At 34.4% G+C, this 25,724-nt stretch overlaps 1 protein-coding gene across 1 annotated transcript in view; it reads left to right on the forward strand.

The window, feature by feature from the left end:
• Positions 1-25,724, forward strand: part of GRM3 (glutamate metabotropic receptor 3) — a 257,047-nt gene that overhangs the window by 174,620 nt on the left and 56,703 nt on the right. Inside the window, exon 3 of the mRNA XM_074268542.1 lies at positions 1,899-2,754. Coding sequence (XP_074124643.1) covers positions 1,899-2,754 — 856 coding nt within the window. The remainder of the gene's footprint in view (positions 1-1,898; positions 2,755-25,724) is intronic.

A 25,724-nucleotide genomic window follows, 5' to 3' on the forward strand; every position in this document is an offset into this window, starting at 1 on the left:
AAAGAGGAAGAGAGAGAAGAAGAAATAGAACAAAATAGGATGGATGAAAATACACAATAAATAATCACATAAATAATCATAATTGTGAATGTAAATGAAATGAACTTACTGATAAAATGAAAGTGGATAGCAGAATAGATTAGAAACAAAAATCCGCTTATATGTTGTTTATAAAAGACATACTTGAAACAAACATACAGAGTTAAAAGAAAGGGCTAGAGCTAGAGCTAGAGCAGAATCTATTATGCTTCAGCTAAAAATTAAAAAGGAAGGGTGATAAACATGATCTCAGACAAAGCAAAAGCAAAAATATACCTAATCAGAGAAAATAAATTTTATTAAAAGATATCATAGCCAATGAAGTAGTATCAAAAACTAAGTCATTCCCCAATTGATAAATAGCCAAGGATACCAATAGATAGCTTCCAGAAGAAGAAATCAAGGCTTTCTATAGTCATATGAAAAAAATGTTCTAAATCATTACTCATTAAAGAAGTACAAATAAAAATAACTCTAATGTACCTCCTGATATCCATCAGAAATAACAAAATCTAAAGGGTTGAGGTAAAATAGGTACACTAATAAACTATTGGTGGAGTCATAAATAAGTCCAATCATTCTAAAGAACAATCTGGAACTCTACCCAAAGGACTAGAAACTCTGCATACCCTTTGACTCAGTAATACCACTAGTAGGTCAATACCACAAAGAGAACAAAGAAAAGGAGAAGGACCTATAGGTACAAGAGTATATTTCTGGGCAGCTAGATGGTTCAGTGGATAGAGCACAATCCCTGAAGTCAAGAGGACCTGAGTTCAAATCTGGCCTCAGATACTTAACACTTCTTAGCTGTGTGACCCTGGGCAAGTCACTTAACCCCAATTGCCTCAGCAAAAAATAAAAATAAAAAAATAAAAAAGTATATTTAGCAGGGTTTTTTGTGGTAGTATAGAATTGGAAATTGAGGAAATGCTTATTAATTGGAAAACAGCTGAACAAGTTGTATATGATTGTGATAGAATATTATTGTGCTGTAAGAAATTATAAAAGGGGTGGTTTCAGGAGGAAAAAAACATGGAAATACTTCTATGAACTGATACAAAATGAAATGAGAAGAACTAGGAGATCATTGTGCACAGTGATGGCAATATTATAATGATGATCAACTGTGAAAGACTGGGCTAATCTAATCAATACAATAATCTATGACAAAGATGAAAATAATATTATACATCTCCAGAGAGAAAACTGATCAACTCTGAATGAAAATTGGAGTATAACTGTCTCACTTTATTTTTGTTGCTTTTTGTATGTGACTAATATAGAAATGCTTTTGCATGATTTCATATGTATAATTGGCATCATTTTGCTTGACTTCTCAGTGGATAGGGGATGGATGGAAGGGAGAGAATGTGAAGCTTAAAATTCAAAGAGAAAAGATTGCTCTCAAAAAAAGAAATGAAAGGGGCAGCTAGGTGGCGCAGTGGACAGAGCACCAGCCCTGAAGTCAGGAGGACTTGAATTCAAATCTAAACTCAGACACTTAACACTTCCTTCCTGTCTGTGTGACTCTGGGCAAGTCATTTAACCCCATTTGCCTCAGAAAAAAAAAAAGAAAAGAAAAAAGAAATGAAGCAGGTCAAAGTTTTTGTGATAACCACTATCAGCACTGTGTTTCATGACATAGTGACTCGGATTCACCCTCCAAAAAAATCATAATCATAATAAATTGATTATTTAATTATTTGCTAGCAAAAAATGAAATGAATAGGCTAGTCTGGATGTTCTTTAAGGTTCCCTAACTTCAAAATGTATGATTAAAGTTATCAATGTATAAGATAGTATTTTCTTCATTATTATTCTTACTTTCATTATCATTATTATTTTATATAAAACAGGTGGCAAATCTCCTAAGGCTCTTCCAGATCCCTCAGATAAGCTACGCATCTACCAGTGCCAAACTAAGTGACAAGTCACGTTACGATTACTTTGCCAGGACCGTGCCCCCAGACTTTTACCAGGCTAAGGCCATGGCTGAGATCTTGCGTTTCTTCAACTGGACCTATGTGTCAACTGTGGCCTCTGAAGGTGACTATGGGGAGACAGGGATTGAGGCCTTTGAACAGGAGGCGCGTCTTCGCAACATCTGCATTGCCACCTCTGAAAAGGTAGGCAGATCTAACATCCGAAAGTCCTATGACAGTGTCATCAAAGAGCTGCTCCAAAAGCCCAATGCACGAGTGGTTGTTCTTTTTATGAGAAGTGATGACTCCCGAGAGCTGATTGCTGCTGCAAGCCGCTTCAATGCTTCCTTCACGTGGATCGCCAGTGATGGGTGGGGTGCCCAGGAAAGCATTGTGAAGGGCAATGAGCATGTGGCCTATGGAGCCATCACCTTAGAACTAGCTTCACATCCCATTCGTGAGTTTGATCGTTATTTCCAGAGCCTCAACCCTTATAACAACCACCGCAACCCCTGGTTTAGGGACTTCTGGGAACAGAAGTTCCAATGCAGCCTACAAGGTAAAAGAACACACCGGAGGGTCTGTGACAAGCATCTAGCAATTGATAGCACCAATTATGAGCAGGAATCCAAAATCATGTTTGTGGTGAATGCTGTTTATGCCATGGCCCATGCCCTACACAAGATGCAGAGGACCCTCTGCCCAAACACCACCAAGCTTTGTGAAGCCATGAAGATTCTAGATGGAAAAAAGCTGTACACAGATTACTTGCTAAAAATAAATTTCACAGGTAAATATATAATTCTAATTCCTCCTTTTTGATGTAACTCCCTAGGCCTGAGGTTCTTGCTCTAAAATCCATGAGCTATTTTTATAACTTCCTACATAATTGGTTTCCTTTGTAATCCTATATATTTTATTTGGTTCATTTAAAAAAACCTTATTCTGAGAAGGGACCCATAGATTTCACCAGACTGCTAAAGTGGTCCATAAACACAAATAAATGTTAAGAGCCCCTATTTTAAGCTAATGGTGTATGATTAATACCTTTGCATGTCAAACCCTTGTTAGTTCTTGGTACAGTATACCATTATAAATTCAAGCTTTTTAACAAATGGCCCAAAGAGAGCTATTGTTATGGTTCTCTGTTGTCCTTATTCATTGCTTGATGGGTATACTGGGTAATAATCAAAGATCCCCAAGTGCTTTTCCGGTAGCTTTATGGTAGGAGAATTTGTAGCTTCTTAAATATGGGATATGTTATATTTTATCCCCTTTTGAATGCTGACCTCAGAATATTATGTGGAGCATTTAGTCCTATTAACTTCTCTAGGTATATCTCTAAATAATGTAGATGTAGAAAATCCAGACATCCCTTAAGGAAAATCTGAGCTTGAGAATATCATAACTTCCACAGTAGGTAGAAGGGTGAAAAATCATATTCTTCTCTGGACTAATTAGAAAAAGAGTGAGACTCAAATTATGGTGCTTTACAGACATTAATATTCTGTTTCTTCTATTATACATATTTCCATATATGTATAAATAGGTTTCTAGATATTGCTTAATGAATATTTTGAGATGAGGCTTTGTGTCTGTTTGTAACAATCCTAAATGAGCAAAACTTGAAGGCAGATCAAAGTCATTAAATTGTTGTTCTTACATGCAGAGTCTCAATGTGATATTTGCTTATTAGGAAGTTATTTCTAAATAGGGTAAAGCATATTTAGCATATTCTGAAAAAGACAAAAAACAAACAAACAAACAAACAAACAAAAAACACAACTTGAGAATCCTTATACCATTTCAGGATCCATGTCAAAGGTGCTTCCTTTGAAGACTGAAAATCAAATCCAAGTTTTTAAAAAGATAGTTATGATTACTATTCACAAAAGGTCAAAAATATTTCAATCATCAAATAATATCACTATCCTGAAATGCAAATCATTCTCCATGTCATTGTGGGACCATATTACCCCGTACATTTTGCATAAAATGCATATCACTCAAAGTCATACTCTCAGATCATTGAGAAAGAGAAAGTAACAAACAGTACTATCTTCCATCCATCATTGGCTTAATCATTCGTTGTTAATCATAAACCCAAGGTGAGACTAAGAGCTACTGTCCAATTTTGTAACACACATGTTAAACTTGGTAATACAGTGATAGAGTGCTAAACCTGCAGTCAGGAAGACCTGATTTTCAATATGGTCTCAGATTTTTATTAACTTTATGATGCTAAGCATGTCATTTAACCTCTTGTTGCCTGAGTTTCTTCATCTGAAAAATGAGGATAATAATAATAGCACCTAATTATAGTTGTTGTGAGGATCAAATTAGAAGATATTTGTAAATCTCTTTGCAAATTTTAAGGCACTATATAAATACTGGCTATTATTACTACTGTTATTAAATAGCTTCAAATTAATTTCCACTGACATAAGAAAGTAGAACAGTCTGTAATTTAGAAGAGGAAATAGAGTGTTTTGGATGTTCTTAGATTATTCTACTCTAAACAAATATTTTATGTGCATACTGTATCTTATTCACGTACTACTCATTTGTGTTTCTAAAAATACACATGATTTTTTTCTTTATATATTTTTTCATTCAGTTTGAGGTCATTGGCCTAATCTTCCTAACTCCTTCCTCCTTTCTTTCATTTCTTCCATTTTTTTTCCCTTTTTCTTCCCATCCCTTCCTTGCTTTCTGTCTCTGGAGCTCTTTAAACAGAGCTAACTTTTTGCATGTAAACCCAGCATTTCCCTGTTCACCACTAACTGCATCTCACTGGCAAAGTCAAATCAAGAAATAATACCATTTAGACAACAACTCTAATAATCAGAACTGTAGGATTGGATAATCAGAGATTCAAAAGCCAAATGCCTAGTTATTTTCTAGGAATGAATATTTTGATGAAAATACAGAATGGCACTAATACTACATCATTGGTCAAGTGTATTTACTCTAGTGTCTAATCATTTTAAAGTTAACAGCTTTGCCACCATATAATGAACCCTATGGATTTTAAAAAATAATTTATTAAAAGCCCTATAAATCAAAAGAAAATTTGCTTATGACTGTCACTTTATTTATTATTGACATCTTTTGTTTTTGTCACCTTCATTTCTAAATATGTTTCTTTCCCTTTTCCTACTCAGAGATTCTAATAATAAGGACTATAAAAGGAAAAGAAAAAATAAGAAAAGAAAAGGTGCTTCAGAGCTAAATTTATATCATTTGAGTTTGGCAGTATATTCAGTTTCTCTCTACCTCTCCAGAGAAGGGAAAGAAGAACCTTTACTTACCTCACCCTTGGGACCAAGATCAGTGATTAAAATTTTTTTTTCCTTATGTCTCAAAATCTGTATTGGGTACTAAAATCATGAATGAGAAGAACCTATTTCCAAATTATTATACTTGAAAGTATCTAAATGAAGTTGGGAGAGGTGGGATTCTTGGCTAGCACTATAAATCAAGATTACTGAAAATATTTAATTTGTGACCCATGATTAGATCTTGTCCATCTAATTACTTGACATGGAAACCATAAAAGTATAGGCATTCCAAAGGTATAAATTAATCAGAATGCTGTTATGATGATAAAAAGAAATATATCTCAGATACAATGATAGTGCATTGAGAGAGGAAGTTTGAGGAACTAGGAATCCAGGAGACCTTGATTTATGTTATGATAAGTTTTTGAACTTTGCTTCATGTAACTGACATATTCCTGAAAAGGTATGCATAAATTACAAACTGAAGAATATTTTAAACGTAATTGGGAAGTTTTCTATTTATAGGAATTGTCTCATAAGGCAAAAGATCCTTTTTATGAAAGTTCTGTTTGTTTTTGGAAATCTGTATTTTCATACACAATTTCTACAATAACAATATGGTAAAGACATTTATCAAAGCCTTAGGAACTCTGATTGTGCAATGACCAACAGTGATCCTAGAGAATTCACGATGAAATGCTACCCCATCATTGGGTAGAAAGATAATGGAGATTGAGTGTAGATGGAGTCATAATTTGATATGGATTAATGAACTAAATGAATAATATTGAGAAGTAGAATGATATATGAAGGATAAAGAGTTCGAGACATATAAGCAGTAGGTTCAAATCTCATCCCTCTTAATTTCTTATCTTTAAAATGAGGAAAATAACATTAAAGTATGCATTTTCCTGGGCTTTTAGGAAGCTCAAATGACTCAATATACTTTAAAATAATATGTAAATGTTTATTATTATAATATTATTATTATTCCTAGCTTTTTATAGCATTCAAAGACCTTTATAAATGTTAGCTCATTTGTCCTCACAACCATTCTGGAGGTCTGTGCTATGAAGAGCCCCATTTTATAGGAGAGGAATCAGAGGCAGACAGAAATTATATGACTTGCTCAGTTATATCCTCATTTTATAGAGGAGGAAACTCAGATAAACAGAAATTAAGTGACTTGTCCAGGATCATATAGTCTGATCTTGTTAGATTTAGTCTGAGGTTAGATTTGAACTCAGGTCTTCTTCACTCCAATTCTCTCTTCACTTATAACACCCAATTGTCTTATAGCATAGACCATAGACATGGAAGGGATTTTAAAGGTCACCTAGTCCAACTCTTGTATTTTACAGATCAGAAATAGTGTATGTTAATTTTACCATCCCCATTTTACAGATAGAGAACTGAGATGTCACAGCTGTAAATACTATATGTAAGGGTTCCTTTGTCCTGGGCAATACAATGAATGCTGTGTAGTGCACCTCAAATTGAAAATTTCAAAGTGTTTAAAGGCACGCAGATAGATATGAATGCTTCTTGGATGAGGAAAACAAAGCTGTGAAAATGAAAGAGAATTGCTAAAGATCACAAATCAATGGCAGAGCAAAAAAATATTCACAATTTCAGCCCTGACTACTCAATATAAAGGAGTAATGGAAATTTGACCTGAATGGTGAGGCAGAGGATCGGAGAGATTGAGCCAAGGCTTCCCAATTGGCAGATAATTCTGCCTTCACTGAGTAGCAGAGTCTACCTCAGAAGCTCCTCTACTTTAACTCCTTATACCGAATGCAAAAGGAAAAATTTTGCTTTTGTTGTTCAATCATTTCTTTGGAATTCTACTTTTATGTGGAGTTGTCTTGACAAAGATACATAGTTTGAAGTGGTTTGAATATAAGTCTTTCTAACTTCAAACCTGGCATTTTATCCACTTAATTGTAAGATACTAGATATAGACCCAGAGGGGCAAAGAAGAGCTAGTTCAACTGTCACTTCACAGATGAGAAAAATTGAGACCTAAGACAGTAAAATGACTTCCCCAAATTCCATAAGTAATAAGTATCATATGTGAGACTTGGATTCAGTCCTCTAAATTCAGAAGGGCTTGGGTATAGCTTCTCCGAGGCAAAGACAAAATAGCCTTAAATCTCCTTCAGATGATCATACTTGGTACAACTGTCAGATACAGAATAGAGAAACCATTAGAGTGGAAAACTGTGGCACCTCATATATTTATATCCATGACTCTTTGCTCCCCACAACCAGGAACAAAAGGAAAAAGTTCTCAAATGATGGAATCACAGACCATTGGTACTGAAATGAATTTTTAGGGATATCTAATCCAACTTCCTCATCGTACAGATCAATCACCCAAACAAAGACACTACATCACATCAGAAATCACAGTGGGAGCCTGGAATACAAACACAAAGCTAAGGCATTCTCTATAGCAAAGAAGAAAACAGACCCAGAAGAAAACAGACAACAGAGCCAGTGATTTGCTTATGGTCACGTAGCAACATCCCTCCCACCCCAATCTTCCAAGAGGTTCTTTCCTGGTTCACTCTGTAACCATAGAGTCCAGGCAGACCAACAAGAGCATCTTTTTTTTTTCCCTGGGTTATGGCACTCCTCCACAGACCACATTTCAGCTGGCCCCATCCAGCATGCCTGCACTCTTAAAAAGCATGCAGCTACCCATGGCACAGCAAGGAAGCCAAGATAGGAAGAGCATATTTAGATGAATGAACTTTGAAGTTGCTGAAAGAGCAAATAGCCCTTGATCTTGTTTCCTCCTCTTGAACTTTTTGTAGTTCCCACAAATGCCCAGAAAAGCTTTCCAATTCTGCTGATCAAAAACTCCCCAAATGTAAAGACAAATGTTCTCTTCTTTTTCCTTTTCCTTTCTCATTGGACAGCTCCCTAGGGCTTATAATGAGAAGCTTCAGACCTTAGATGAGCACCCTTAATGATGTAACCTGTTTGTTTACTCTCTGCTCCACATCTGTTTTGTGGGGGCTTAGCACTGGGAGAAAAGATTCCAGCTGCGAGGTCACACAGTGGATGGAACACCAGCTGCCTGCTTTTAGTCTCATTTTCCCACACTTGGGGTCCATTCTGTGGCTGTTGATTATTATTACTGTTTTGTTGCTGAACTCCCAACTCTTTTGTTTCATTTGGAAACGATGGGTTCTATGTTGAAACTTAAAACAGGACAAAGGAAACATTTCCAATGAGGTAGGAAAGGGATAAGAATCAATGCATTGTTGACACTGGAAGAGAAACCTAAAACCAGGCATTCTTCCATGTGGTCTTGAACATCCAGAGCGTCAGTTTATGACACAATCTGCACATTTGTTTTCCCACATGGCACTACTCATTCCTTCTGACTTGAACTAGAAAAATGAAGTTTATATAGAACAAGTTTTCAAATCAGCTGTTGGAAAGAATTTCCTGAATGGGAAAATTTGATAGAAGTAGGCCATCTCCATCCCTATAGATCAAAGGTTCTTAATTTTTTTGTTCTGTGTTGTAGATCTTTTGGTAGTCTGGTGAAGACTATGGACTTCTTCTCAGAATAAGATTTTAAATGCATTAAATAGAGTTCATATGATTACAAATTAAGACAATAATATTGAAACATGTAATATAAATATATAAGTATAAAAATTAAATATAAGAAAAATTTTAGTTCATAGGCTCTCCCCAACTCTGTGAGAAGCCTCTGCTAGAGATCTTAAAGAAGAGAAACTGTTATCTCTCTCTATACTGAGAGATAAAATATTTCCAATAGCAGGTCTATATGACCCTGCCTGGGAAGCTATGTAGATTTCTATGATGATATAGCATAGAATGAGATTTTTGGAAACTGGAAATGATAGGATTGGGAATGGGGATAAAATCATAGGATTAAAGATTCAGAACTGGAAGAACCACCTATTATACTCTTTTATTTTGCAAATGAATAAATTGAGGGCAAGAGAGGTTAAATGACTTAGCCCTTATCAGCTAAACAGCAAGAGGCAGGATTGAGATTCAAGCCATGACTGAGATTTGAATGGTGGTCTCTGACTCCAAATCCAGGATCCCTTCCATGACACTATGGAGGCAGAAACTGATAACATTAGGTCCTTTCTTCCTTTTGCTTCCAGGAAAACCTTTGGAATTAACTTACCCTATTCTGAAGAGGAGAATATTCGGGATTATCCCTATCTAAATCATTTGAAACATATAATAATAATTAGGGGTGGCTAGATGTTGCAGTGGATAGAGCACCAGCCCTGGAATCATGAGGAACTGAGCTCAAATCTGGTTTCAGACAAACTTAAAAGTTATTAGCTATGTGACTCTGGGCAAGTCATTTAACTCCAATTAACTTTCAAAAAAAACCAGAGACATATACAGAGAGACCTTACCTCTTCCCCCCCTCCAGTCTTCATATATATATATATATATATATATATATATATATATGTATATATATATATATATATATATATCTGTGTGTGTTTGTGTGTGTGTGTATGTGTGTATCTGTGTGTATGTATATATATGTGTGTATATGTATATATATATGTATATATACATACACACATATTACATATATATGATAGTTGTTTAGGGTTTCAATTTCTCCTTTGTAAGGTCAGGGATTCCACATAATACAACTGAAAAAGCATTGACTCTATTCAGAATTTTGGTGTTCAGATCCTGGTCTGCATTTTATTGCCTATGGGAATTGGGGTCCATTCACGTGGGCCTTTGTTTCCTCATTTGTAAACATATAGTTTCTGAGGGCTTTTCTAATTCTCATTGAGAATCCTATGATTAAAAATCAATAATCATGGATTTATTAAGGACTTAGTATGTTCCAACCCCCCCAAAAAACATTAATGATGCATAGATAAGGCCAAAAATATAACCCTTGCCCTCAAGGAGTTTGCATTCTCATGGATCATAAATTCAGTCCCTGTATCAAAATGTTCAGTTAACTTCATTCTGTGCCTTGTATTCCAAAAATTTCAAATAATTTTCTCATGAATGCACAGACTTTGTTCGGTGTGAATCATTCTTAGTAAAATCAACACAAAGCTACTGAACTGAAGGCCATTCCTTACAGAATACCTAAAAACTTGTTTCATACAGGCAACTTTTTTATTATTTTTTTAAAAAGACTTACCAAAAGTTGTAACAGTTAAAAAATTTAAAGAATAGAATTATAGCAGCATAAGTCTAAAATAAGAAGGAACCTTAGAAACCATCTAGTCCATTCCCCTCATTTTACAAATGAGGAGACTGAGCTAGATTGAGCCAGATTTCTTAAAGTCAAATAAATTGTAGGTCTCAGACTTTTAGTTGATTTCTTCTAAGTTTAAGTCTAGAGAGTTAAACTACTGAGTCAAGAACTGAAGTATAAATATGGCTCCCTGAGGGCTGGACTATAGCTTCAGTTTCATTTTCTTATAATGGAGTGGAAGAATCTGAATTCACTTGAGGCCCTCCCTCCCATATTGCCTGCAAAGAACTCCCTCTTTATCTTCCTTCTCTGTTTAACCTTCCTTGAGCCCCTAAATAGAGTTCACTCCCTTCTCAATTAAAAAAAAAAATCCTTCTATCTTTTTAGACTAGATCTGTGATTTCATCAGTATGGAAGTTCCATGTATTTTCCTATGTATATGTTAAATATGTTTCCCCATACTGGCAGTATAATCTCCTTAAGAATAGGGGATTTGAGGCTTTGTATCCTCAGCAATTAGCTAAACAAATGTTTGTTGAATTGAATATAAATGCACTTATTTCCTTGTCTTTTTGAGTTTACTCATCAGAAAAGTATACCCAAGTTAGCAATTTATAAACATCAAAACCATATATGAGCATTTGCCAAGAGCTTAAATTGATTAACAATAACACTTCTTATTTGCACAGTCCTATATACTATATGCATTCATTGCCATATCTGATCTGTACAATAGCCCTCCAAAATAGTCAGGGTAGGTATTATCATTCACATTTTATAGAAATGGAAACCAAAGGTGTGAATTTTCAAATCAATTCAACAAAGATTATTTTTTTTAATTATAGCTTTTTTATTGACAGAACATATGCATGGTTACCCATGCATATTTTTTTACAACACTGTCCCTTGCACTCACTTCTGTTCTAACTTTTCCCTTCCCTCCCTCCATGCCCTCCCCTAAATGGCAGGCAGCCTTATGCATTCAACAAAGATTATTAAGCCAGTATTAGTTATCAGATAGTGTACTAGGACATGGTGACATTAAGTCAAAATTAACACAGTCCCTGTTCTCAAGGTACTTGCATTCCCCCTACAGACTGATCCCACAACATGGAACTGTTAACTCGCCAAGCCTACACTAGAATGGAGGTCTTCTGACTCCTAGAACAGTGCTTTCTCCCTCTCATTCTCATTAAGAGAGAAGAGCAATATAAAAATCTCTACTTCTTATAAAATAGCAAAGCTCAAGACAGAGTGGAAGCTGACCATGGAAGTCATGGTAGCGATTGTTCTATACATATTTAGAAATGTGTTCCTTAAAGGTATTGGCAAAAGGAGCAGCCAGAATAGCAGGCCAGCAGTTAGGAAGACTCCTCTTCTTGAGTTCAAATTCAGCCTCAGACACTGACTAGCTGTGTGACCTTGAATAAGTCACTTTAACCCTGTTTGCTTCAGTTTTCTCATCTGTAAAATGAGTTAGAGATAGAAAAGGCAAGGCACTCTAGTATCTTTGCCAAGAAAACCCCAAAAGGGGTCACAAAGAATCAGACATACTAAAAATGACTTAAATGACAACAATAGCACAAAACAAGGCAAAAATCTACTTATTATTTTTTAATTTTCTTATTTAATTGTTATTTACTATAGAAAAGTATTTCATAGCTTCTCAGGACCTTAATTATTCTATATGGAAGTAAATAAATGTAAGTTTCTTAAGACCAAGACAATATCATAATATTAAATGTAATCTATCTTTCCAGACTTGTTATATATTATTCTCCCTTAAGTCCCTCTAGGTTCCAATCAAACTAGTCTTTTACCACTCTTATATGATATTCCATTTCCCATTTTGCAGTGGGAAACCTTTGCAATGACTGTTTTCAGTGTCCAGATTACAGAGCCTTTTCACCTTTATCTCTCAGAATCACTAGTTTCCTTCAAGATTTATTCTCTATATCCCAGCTTCTTAAAATGTGGGTCACAACTCACATGGGGTATTGTAACTGTGAGGTCATGAAATTAAGATTTATTATTCATAAATATTTGATTTGTATACCTATTTTATATACCTATATAGGCAGGGTTGCAGAAAAATTTCTCTGGCAAAAAAGGGCCACAAGGAGAAAAAAAGCTCTGCTTTACAAGAAGCCTTACTTTGATCATCACAGGGCCTAGTTCCTCTCTTTCATCATTTTGTATCTGCTTTGTAAATAATTTGTTTGCAACAAAACACATTATTCATGATTCTACAGTGTCTAAGGTAAGCTCTTGAGGGCAGAGAATGTTTCACTTTTGACTTTTTATCTGTAATAGTTGACACATAACAGACACGTGTAGCTGCTTAGTGATTTTTGATAGACTATTTTGTGCATCTGGTAAGCATTTAATTATTGCATATTGAATTGAAATGAATAACTGGCAACATTTGAGAAATAATAGTGACTTGTTAAAGTCTTGGTCAGAACACCCCAGGTTATTGGTCTTCTGCTTTTAGGCAAAAACATAAAAGAAGATAAGGAATTACTGCCTATTTAGGGTGAAGAATCTATATTGCACCTAATCAGAAACATTTCCTAAAATAACTGATATTAGAGATCTGAAAAACTTGAAGGATTTAGAATAGGAAAGATTTCAGATTTGTAGTTGGGTCCAAAAAGAAGATAAAGGTAAGGGAAAAATGTACTTAACTTTGGGGCTCTCCAATTGTGGCTGTTAAAACAATGAACCTTTTAAAGCATTTTAATTTCTTATAACAATATAGAAAGGTGATTGCTGTATTTGAGAAATCCATGCTAAATTGGAATTCAATTTCTCTGTTATGTAAATTAGGCAAGCCCAAATTAATTTTCGTGTTAAATTGCAGAAATTAAGCTCAGGACTTAGATCTAGATCTTAAACTTTAAAAGAGGTAATTTGGTATAGTTAATAGAGGACTGTGTTTGGAATCTACCTTGCCTTCCTCTGACATCTTCGAAACTGTGAGACCATGGATATGTCACCTATCATTTCATCTTGGGATCTTAGATTTAAGTTAAGAAAGAGACATAAAGCCCTTCTAAGACAAATCCCCTCGTTTTATGGATGAGGAAGCTCAAGCTCAGAGAGAATAAGTGATGTGCCCAGAGTGGGACAATCTAATGAGTCATTTCTAATATAATAATCTAGCAAACTTCAGAGGTAGAATCTGGACCCATCTCTTCCTGGCTTTAAAAACCATTATGTTATGAAATTAATTAACAAATAAGTTGTTTAAAAAAAGAACTGAGGATACTGTAATCATATGATATGGCATTCAGAAAAGCGAATACATGCTTAGGTTCTTTTTGGGGAAAATGCAACCTGTAAGAATAAGAGATCAGTATCCCTCTATTCTGCCTTGGTTTAAAAAAATCTGTGGATTATATTGTGTTTGGTTCTGGGTGTAAGAGTTTCAGAATGAGTTTGGTGAATGTGAAAAATAAGTGTGCAAGACTTGAAGTCAGGAAGACTGGAATTCAAATGCAGCCTCACTTAATATCTGTGTAATTCTAAACAAGTCACAAAATCTCTCCAAGACTTAGTTCCCTCAACTGTACAATGAGGATAATGATAGCACCTATCTCCCAGGGATACAAAGAACAATTCAGATAATATGCAATACTTTGCTAACCCTAAAAATATTGTTGTTATTGTTCTATCATTAGCTTGGAGAGTGCCCAGGAGGTCTACAGACTTGAAATGGTAATATTTAACCTGGAAAGAAAAAAATTCCACAGGGTATTACTATCATGTATTTGAGGAGCTAATAACACCTCTGACATATACCTCGAAAAATGTTCTAGACCAAAGCTTCTTTTTTTAATAGTATTTTAATTTTCCAAATACTTGTAAAGATAGTTTTCAACATCTATTTTTGTAAGAGTTTGTATTCTAAATTTTTCTCCCTCCTTTCCTTATCTCCTTCCTCTCCAAAACAACAAGCTATCTGATATAAATTAAATGTATGCAATCCTTCTAGACATATTTCCATAGATGCCATATTGTGCAAGAAAAATCAGATCAAAAGGGGAAAAAATCTATGAGAAAGGTAAAAAAACAAACAAAAGGTGAAAATACTATACTTTAATCCACATTGAGTCTCCAAAGTTCTCTATCTGGATGTGAATGGCATTTTCCATCTCATATCTATTGGAATTGCCTTGAAACACCTCACTGTTGAGAAGACAGGCCAAAACTTCTTAAACTGTGGGTTGCAATCCCATATAACTGAGAGTGGAGATCGGGAAAAAACTGGCAAGAGTAAGGTTTCTGAATGTAACCAAAATTACTTCAAAATCAAATGTAAAATGTATCTGAGTTGTTTCTGGCAGAGTTTTCCCATTTTACATCACATAGCTTCACTGTAGCCTTGATTATGAACGTACACACAATATATGCACTTTGCATTACGCATATATAAATGCTGCCAGAAACACTCAGCTTACATTTAAATGAGGGTTGTGAAGAAATTCCTCAGGTGAAAAGGGATCCCAAGTGGAAAAAATGTAAAAGGCTTGTTCTAGACAATTCTCCAATTTTTTTTTTGAAGGCTACCAATGTAGAAAAAACAGAGCCCTGGGATAAAGAAAGTTTCCTAGTCCCCATCCCTACCCTATTGGAAAATTGTGTAGAAGGATTAGCCTTCCCCAAAAGGTCAAAACAGAATAAATTAATAGAAGACAGAAAGAGAAGTCAGGGGAAGAGCTGCCTTCAGAGGTAATCGGCAAAATAAATAAATATTTTTTCTTTCCAGGCTTTCTTTCCCATTTCAAGTCTGTAGACCTCCTTCTGGGCACTCTCCAAGCTAATAATACAACAACATCAATAACAATATTTGGCAAAATGCTTTATGTATTATTTGATTTGATCTTCATATTCCTGGGAGATAGGTGCTATCATTATCCTCTATGTACAGTTGAGGGAACTAAAGATTTGGAGAGGTTTTGTGATTTGTTCAGAATTACACAGATACTAAGTGAGGCTGCATTTGAATTCCAGTCTTCCTGACTTCAAGTCCTGCACACTTATTTTTCATATTCACTTTCTCAATCAGACTTACAGTATAGATGATCAATTGCTAAATATATCATAGTGGGGATTTGATTTTGGGTATGGGTTAGGCTTGATAGCTACAAAGATCTTTTTCAACTCTTCAATTCCATGATTGCAGTCATTATGTTTACTAAATAAGTCTATTTCACCCCACAATGAAATTATCCTAATTAAATGATGTGAACAAACCATTAGCCTACTATGTTTCATCTACCTGACAAAGATAATAAAGTTTTCTTATTTCCACTCTCATAAGAATTTATCTTTATAGTTAATTAGATGACATATATAAAGGCTATGTGCTAATTATATAAGACTGTCAACTCAAAATAATTTGTATATAATGAAATATATTTTATGTTAATGAAATAGCTACTAAATTTTTTAAAACTTTTAATTTTTAATTTTATTAAGAATTTTCTATTCAAACATGGCTGAAAATATAACTTGTATGAGTTTTTGACTCTTTAATTTGTTGTTATTTTTTGTTACTACCAGGGATTTTTTCTACCAGTTTGATCTTGGCCAAACCATTTAAAAAGGCTTTAATTTCCTCATCTATAAAATGAGGGACTTAACTAGATGATTTCTATGACCTCTCAAGCTATAGATCTCTCTTCTCAGCTACTTTCTTCTCCCCTCTTTTCTTACACACACACACACACACACACACACCCAACAAAATCATTTCAGCTCATTGTTTTATCTTCATCTTTTAACAATACCATAAGAGTGAATCATTTTTTCTCCTTCATAAAATTTTAATGTAGTGATACTGTTTCTTGTCCTCCAGTACTGCTTCAGTGGGCATTGAGCAGAGTGTCACTTTTCCTGTTAGCTCAGGGCTCATAAATAAAATTGTTCAGAGCATCTTTATTCTTATGAAATTCACCTTAAGGGAAACCTTTGGAAGGAGGATGGGATGGAGAAGTTTGAATGGACAATAACCCATTTCAACCATAAATTTATCTATATAGCCCACAAAGTACACTTAATTTAGCTTTTGAACTCTCCTTCAAAAAAAGTTTACATCAAAAAGACACGAGAGGCTTGCCAAGATATTGTATTTGGCAGTTTGGAGTATTTTTGCAACTTATTAACATGAGAAATTCAAATCTTTTTCAAACAACTTACTATTTGATATCCATGCCTCTTCCATATTATATACCTTTTGAATTTAACTCTTTCAAATACAAATATAAGCATCAAGTATAAATGTTTATCCCTACTGGTTTTTGTCATGTGAGTTTCAGTTTAATGCTCTAGCTTGTCACCAATCTTTTTGAACTCTTAATATATCTAATGTGTTACCATCTGTATTATTTATCCAAGTCATTAATAAAAGTGATAAACAGAATTGAGCCAAGGACTGATTTCTAGAATACTTTTGTCTTCTGGCCAACTTGATATGGAATGATTCTTGAGTCTGGCTATGTTTCATTTAATTGTTCCATCATCTAATACACATCTTTCTTTGTTTCCATAAAAATGGTTTGAGGCAGATTATCAAAAACTTTGTTAAATATGGAGATTACCTATATTTTAGCATTCTCCTATCTAATAGTCTAGTAAACCTATCACAGAAAGGAAATAAAGTTAATCTGACAATCATTTTGGAATGAAATTTTGTTAATTAAAACTTCCTTTTCTAGATGCTAAATAATCATATTTTAAAATAATCCTTTTCAGAATTTTACCACGCTCACTGACAATGATGTTTGGAGGCTCTATTCTCTTCCTTTAAAAAAAATCTGGGCAATTGACCCTATTCAGTGTTACTGAACCTTTCCCATTCTTCATAGTCTTCCAAACATCATTCGTAGTGGCTCATCAATCATATTCTGCTACTTCTTTGAGAACCAAAAGCTAGGTGATTCAAGTTCATTAAGGTGTTCTCTTATTAGCTTCTAACTTATCTGAAATATCAGCCCCTTTTTATAATTTTTTGTTCTGTTTTTAACCTTCAAAAGTCATTCTCCTCAACAGAAAGACAGGGAGAAAAATGAAAATTGTGAGGAATTAGAGAATGAAGTTGCTGATTGTAATTCAAGTTTTAAAAGAATTAATTACTCAGGAGCACAGAGAAGAAGAGTGCTTTAAATCTATGCAGGGCAATAGCATCCTTCCATTCTTTTGTAGACCCTAGGAAAAGCAGGCACAATGAGAAGCTTCATTTCCCTAACTTTCTTGCTAAGACTACTTGTTCTTTACTTCTAGATAAATACTTCTAGCCCATCACCCCCATCACTCTATCTCCCTGCAGGAGAGAATTCAGATTTCCTTTTTCACTTCAACCTTTCAGGCCCTCCCCACTTTTCAACAGTGGCAGATCATATGCTACCACCCTGCCTATCCTCCCTATCAACTTGCTAAACATATATGTAGCTGCTCACATTGATAGAATGAACAGGGAATCACTAACTATAATGATTCCAGTAAGACAAAAAAAAAAACTAGTCTTTATCATTTTGGCCTAATATTACACCCTCAGTTCCACCAAACTTTCCCAAGAATTCTATCTTTGTATGCTCCAGACTCCCAGATATTGCCCTATGAACTGCCATCCCATCCTAGAGTCTTTAGACTTTTCCATCTATTCTGTAGTTTTACCCTTTGAACCACCATTATCTTCAATCTACCCTGAAGCTAGAGAACTACTTGCAAATTGGACAGGGTGTCCCAAAACCAGTAAAGTTAAAATCGCATTAACTTTTGGAATACCTTAATATTATGGTGATGGTGTTGTTAGTGAGTTGTTTCAGTAATGTTCACACTCTCCATGACCCCATTTGGATTTTTCTTGGCAAAAGTACTAGAGTGGTTTATTTTTTCCTTCTGTAACTGATCTTATAGATGAGGAAGCTGAAGCAAATAGGGTGAAGAGGCTTGCCTAGGGTCACACAGCAGGAAATATCTGAGAACAAATTTGAAATCAAATCCTGGCACTCCATCCACTGTGCCATGTGACTCCCCACTACTGTTATGGGGATAAGCAAAGGAAATATTCTTTTCAAGTTTATCTTGGACTAATTGGCTACTGAGGCCCTGTGATTCTGTAATGAGCTTTATAAAACCTATTCATGAGATCATTTTTGGAAGAATTGGAATCTACATCAGTGATGAAAGAACCCACGTTGGTGATATTTTAAAAAACATTCTAATTGTATGATTTTATTCTTTTTTTACTTAATTTCCCAAGAATGAATAGAGGCGATGAACATTTATATGGTGCCTAAAGCATTGTGCTAAATATTTTACACATAATATCTCTTTAGAACTTAGGTACTTTACATAAATCATCTTCTTCAGATCCTGTGAGGTAGGTTCTATTATTATCCTGATGCTACAGTAGAGTTAACTGACGAAGACTGGGTAATTGGCCTGCCTAAGGAAAATAGCTAGTAAATGTATGAGATCATATTTGAACTCAGATATTTGAGGTTCAGTGTTCTATCCATTGTACAACCTAGCTACTCCTAAACAAAGAAAGAACATAACATTGTTTAATGGTTTCATAATACCTGGTATAATGGCACTCATTTATTTGAATCTAGACTTACTTAAATTATTCTCTTATTTTACTTATCTGAAGCTGTATCCCTTAAGGGCGTCTTAAGAGTCTCTAAAGTTGACCAAGTTAAAACCAGAAAAAAGCACAACCCATGAGATCATACACTTTGACTTTGAAGAACAATAATGGCAATGATACTTTAAAAAATACATTTATCTAGTGCTTTAATATTTCTAAAACTCTTTCCTCTTGACATCCCTCTGCAGTATATATTTATATCCCCATTTTGCAGATGGGGAACTGAAGCTCAGAGGTATGAAGTTACTCATCCAGGATCATACAAGGCATTAGCCAGGTTTCAACCAAAATCTCCTCCCTCAAGATCTGGCCCATTCCACAGCAACAAGGGAAACCATGATTTGCATCTGTTATATATGTATGTATGTATGTATGTGTGTGTGTGTATATACATGTGTGTGGATCAATACATATAAACATATGCAAAAGAGAGTCAAATAATTACAGAATCCACCAACTGGAAAAGGGCCTTTTGGATTATCTAGAACAATCCCTTTATTTCACATATGAAAAACTTAAAGCCTAAAAACATTTGATCATTTAAAGTAGTACAACTATTATCAAAAGAGGTCCTAGAACCCAGATCTCCTGAATTCCAGGCCTGAGTTTTTTCCAATACACTAAACCTATCAGTGGATCAATCAATTAACAAGAACATAATGTTTATTCTATACTATACAATGTCTCTGTACAATACTCTCTGGGTATGTGAAGACAAAAATGAAACAGTCCCTGTCCTTAAGGTTCTTACATTCTATCAGGGGCAATCAATATAATAGTATCCAGGGGCAGCTTGATGGCCTAGGGCATAAAGCACTGGAATTAGAATCAGGAAGAGTTGAAAGCTGGCCTCAGAAGTTGACTAGTTGTCACTTAAATCTTTTTTGCCTCACTTACTTCAGGTATAAAAATGAGCTAGAAAAGAAAATAGCAAACTACTTCAGCATTTTTGCTAAGACTCAAAGAATTAGACATGACTGAAGCTACTCAACAACAAAAAAATAATATTCAGTATCTTTTCAAAATAATTATAAGATAATTTATAGGAGTTGAGTCTAGATTGTCATCCTAGCTGTGCAATTATGAATCCTTAATAAATAGCTAGCTTCCTCAAAGTAAGCCTGAAATTCATTTCTTTTGTATTGGAGATGAGAGGAAGGTTCTCATCTCCAGAGGAAAATCTCTCCATGTAGAGATTTTCTTTTCTATTGGAAACATATTGTTTGAGAAATTCAATGTTTCTCAAATAGCTCATCAATGTGACCCTCATTATCATTATTTATATCTATTTCAGAGTTCCTATATTTTTACTTTAAAAAAATACTTAACAATATCATATGTAAACAGAGTGTATTGTGTTAGGAACTGTAAAATCCACATTCATCTGTCAGGAGTACAGAATGGTTTCCTACAAAGCTAAGGCACTAGACAAGTCTATATCAGAGTTCATGCAGTTCTCATCTCTAAGCGACTAACTACCTAATTAATTATGGTTTGCAGGAATTTCTCCAAACACATCTAGCTTCCTAAGTCTCCAGACACAACTGTCTCAGCCATCATCCTAAACATCTTAACCTTCCAATCTCTTCAAACTTAAGCCAAGTTCCTATAAGAAAGCAGAGCCTAAGAATTTAGATAATTAGATGTAGATATATAAACACACACACACACACACACACACACATACATACACACACACACACACACACACACACACACACACAGGCAGAGAGAGAGAAAATCTTTCTTATCCAAATCAGTTATTCTCCTCATAGATCAAATACTGTACCAGAAGCTGAATTTCTAGTCACCACAATTTTCTTAAAACAGTTTTATAATTTGAATGACAATTCATTGAAGGTCCTCTGGATATACTATTCTAGTTGAATAAATAATGATATAAAAAATTCTTCTGTCTATACATTTAAAGTTATTGAACTTAGAATAATGAAATTTGTATTAGAATCCAGATAACTTCTCTGAACCTATTTCTTTATCTATTAAAATAAAATCAAAACTTGTACTATCTATTTCAGATTTGCTTTTTCTTTTAAATGAAAATATTATATAAACTTTAAAACATTATATATATACATATATATACACACCCATATATATGTGAGTATATGTATACACATATTATATTGTATATATATATATATATATGCATATATATATATATATAATGTGATTAAAAATATACACAAACTTTTAGAACACCCTGTATTTAGGGTATTATAATTATGTAGTACTTGGATGAGTTTCATTGGTTTGGATTCTCAATTCCAGGATAATTCCTAAGTTCTGGAATTTGAAGGTATTTTAGAATACCTAGTCCAAGCCCTTCATATGACATATGAAGACCACGGTCGTCAGAGACATTAAACACTTGCCTAAAGTCAAGTGACTTTGGGTAATAAATGACTCAAAAAGGACTTGAACTTCAGTTTTCTCACTCTAAATTCAGTTTTCTTTCAACTGTGCTACACTGTCATCTTTGTATGGAGGGTGAGGTAACAGGAAGGAAGGATCAGTTGAGTGTGTGATATCTAGTTGAAAAGACTTATTTCTGATACTGCCATAATCTCAATATCCATCTCATAGATGTTTGTTCTTAGCATATTGCAATAAAATAGTGTGAACCAAAGTGCAGACAGTGATGCAATAGAGAAAATGGAATGTCAATCTCACATTTGGATTTGAATGTTTTTATTCTTTTTGTCAATTGTCTATTACTATTCCTAGAGTTTTCTCTAAAAACACTTCATTATATCTCTATTAAATTAGCAAGCACTGTGTTTAATAGTTTATAGGGCAGGCTTAACTCAGAATTCTCAGGGCAGTAAGGGACTTCTGAGATTATCAATTCCAAACCCAAATGAACCAAAACTTTATTCCCAACATGGCTCATAAATGATTGTCCAATTTCTTCTTTAAGACCTCCCATAATAAGGAATTCCCTTGCTCATCATTTTACTTTGGAACAGAAGGGCTTTTTACTTCTTTGTTTCTTTGTTTTCCCCTTATATAAATCCAGCTTTCTGCACCTTCCACTCATTTTTCCTTTTCTTCACTAAAGGACCAATCAAAAAAAAATCCTATTCTTTCTTTATATATGTCTTTATATATTTGAACATATATATATATATATATATATATATATATATATATATATATATATATATATATATATTTATATATATATTTTGCCCTAAATTCTTCCAAATCTTTCCTTCTACAGAATTCCCACTTCTTTCAACTGGCTCTGCTCTGCATTCAGATTCCCCTCAAATCCTCTCTTCTCCAGAATTAACATTCTGGAATTCCCAGTTTCTCCAACTGTCATTGTTTCCAGTCATCCCTTCCCTTTCTGGTCATATTTCCATTGATATTCCAATTCACCAATGTTGTGAAATCATGGTACCTGGAATGTAATACTTTACTTCAGATGTGATCTAACCAGAACAAAATGTATATTGCCATCTTTCTTTTTTGGGACTTTTCCCCTCTATAATAAAGACCAAAATCCAGTGAGTGCTGCTATTTGGGTTTTGTCTTCACATTGTTTGACACCCACAATGGTCTTGCATTCCATAAAGACCTAAGTCTTTTTGTATCTAGGTATGGTTCTCCCATCCTATACTTGAACAATTTATTTTTTAACCCTAATGTAGATAGGCTTTTACTTTTTCACCTCCATTGAATTTCATTCTCTTCAACTCAGTCCATTTTTCTTGGCTATGAGATCTTTTAAGCTGTTAGTCCTCTGTTTCACTCTATCAGCAACAAAGAGAAAAGAAATTTCTATATGCTGGGACTCAAGGAGTTCCTAAGTAGGACCTTTTGATCAAAATTATCAATCCTACCACCAATCAAAATTTTGTTGTATTGAATTCTCAATTATTTTCTAGTACCTAAGAGTAACTTCTATTAAAAATATCAAAACTTTCAAGAAATATTCAGTCTTATCAGCTAACCCCCTAGTCAAATCAATACTAACTCTTCCAATAAGTATTTATTAAGTATTTAATTTGCTTAGCACCAAATATACAAAAGCAAAATGAAAAAAAAAGTCATTCTATCACATTGATTCTCTTTACCATTTGTTTAAAAATGAACAAACAAGGTGTTTAGCATTTGTTGTTGCCTGTGATGCTGTGACTAAAGAGTAGTTATATTCAGCACCCCAAAAAACAAAATGGGAACCTTGATACCTTCAGGCTAATCAAAGTGAAAGTCATGGAAAAATTTATTCAATTAAGCAAGCATTTATTTAAACTCCTACCATGTGTTAGACTTAGTGAGAGGCACTGGGGATACCAAGATAAAAATAAGCAGTCACTTCCCTTAAATAATTTTCATTGATAGAATACATACACAAACAAATATTACAGTAGGAAATAAGTAAGGATAAAATAATAACAGACTGGGAGGAGGAGACAATCTAAAAAGGCTGCAAGAGATGAACCCTGCATTAAAACTTGAAGGAAGTCAATGATTCTGATATGAAGAGATGAAAAAGGGTGTCCATTAAAGGTATGCATACTGGGTTTTGCAATTGGGAGTATAAATCAAGTTGAGTGCTGTGTTACAGGTAAGACAAAACAAATTATTGAGATGCAGTTCTGTTCTCTCAAAATAAAACTTTTTTTCCCCTCTTAGTATTTTACTGTCACCCTAACAAGGCTATAAAGTGTAAAGGGTCATAATTCTTAATTACTGGATTGGGTTCCTTGGCTATGTTTACAAAAATGCTAGTAGCCCTGAGGGTGGAGTTAGGCAGTTAAAAATCATGTTTTAATTTCTTTTGTAATTGCAGTTTGATTACTAGTATAAATTACTGAGTGCACTTACTGCCTTTTGTGCCCAGCATTTCCCAAAGTGAATAATTTTGAATTAAAGGCTGATACCCATCCAAAAGGTTCCCAGAATGTTCATAGGCTCAGTGAATAATGTATTAAACAGAATTCTTTAGGCTAAAGATAAGAGGTGCTTTTGATGTTGGCTACGGTTTTTAATTATATTAAGGACGATTAATTTTTAGGTTTCTGTAGAGGTTTAGGTTTCTTGTGTTCTTTGTTCATTTATTCAGTTATTCCTCAACCCAGTTTTTCATTTTTCATATTAAGGCTATCATCTGTCAATTCAAATCTCCCAAGTTGTAGAAGAAATCTGATGGCTAAATTCTGAGGGGCTAAGCAGAGTAATTTGCTACAAATACACCATCTGCTGGCCAGTCCTCGTATATGCCCACAGGAGTACAAACAACACTTTAGGTCAAGCTGAAGAGAAAATGTGGTCATCTGAGATTAGTGGAAGAGAGAGCAGAAGTTACGAAAGAGCTGATCTATATATGTCATGGCCTTTAGCCACACGATTCAACTCAATGCCTGAGATGTTTTGGTTTGGTTTTTCCCTTGGTTTCTGTACTATTTTAGACTCCAAAAGTTACAGTTAAAGTTATAATAGACACTAATCCTAAGAAAATGAAAATAAGTCTCCTGGGCAAAACAGAATAAAACCACTGAAATCATCATCTTCAATGTCATTGAAGATTGTTATAAGTAATAATCAATTCATCTGAAGATTCTTTCCTTTTCAATTAAATCACACACTTTGTATATTTTAAATTTAAATTACATGATGCATCTAGGGAGTGGTTAAGAGCTCTGGATTTGAAGAAAGGAAGAGTTAAATTCATATCCTACCTCAGACTCAACTTAACTATGGCAACCTGAGCAAGTCATTTGACCTCTCTCAACCTCAGTTTCTTCAGCTATAAAATGGGGATAGTAGTAGTAGTACTTCCTTCAGAAGGCTATGAGGATCAAATGAGATAAGATGTATATAGTATTTTGTAAACCTTATAGTACTAAATGCATGCTAATGTCACTATTTTAAATTGTTTTGATCAGTGGTCCTCAAACTTTTTAAATAGGGGGCCAGTTCACTGTCCCTCAGAAGACCATACTATAGTAAAAACAAAAACTCACACTCTGTCTCTGCTCCTCAGCCCATTTGCCATAACCTGGCAGGCCGCATAAACATCCTCAGCGGGTCGTAGTTTGAGAATCCCTGATAATACACTGCCTAAAGAGCACATTAATATGACAAACACTTTCACAAATGAAACCTGTTTTGGTTTATGACCATTTTAGAGAAAATAAAGCTGTAAAATAGTAAATAAAAAGAGGAACAAGGATCAGGACATGTGGTAAAGCGGAAAGAATTTAGAGTCAGCAAGCATTTATTAAGTGCTTATTACGTATAAGATACTGTGCTCTTCTACATACTAACTATGATCTTTTCAAGCTACTAAACCTCTCTGGGCCTCCTAGGATGACAGACTTAGAGACGAAAGGGAAGAAGTCTAATACCTTCATTTTGCAATTCAGGAAACTGAGACTGAAATTGGGTACGTCACCCAAGATCAAACAGGTATATGTATGAGAGCCAGAATTTAAACTCTGATTTCAAGTTCAACGTCATTTTCTACTGTATGACACTTCTTAATTTCTTTTTCTGTAAATTATGCAATGTCAATAAGGAGGCACGGTAAATAACATATTGCTAAA

The sequence above is a fragment of the Sminthopsis crassicaudata genome, chromosome 5, assembly GCF_048593235.1.
Source record: "Sminthopsis crassicaudata isolate SCR6 chromosome 5, ASM4859323v1, whole genome shotgun sequence".
NCBI classification, from domain to species: domain Eukaryota; kingdom Metazoa; phylum Chordata; class Mammalia; order Dasyuromorphia; family Dasyuridae; genus Sminthopsis; species Sminthopsis crassicaudata.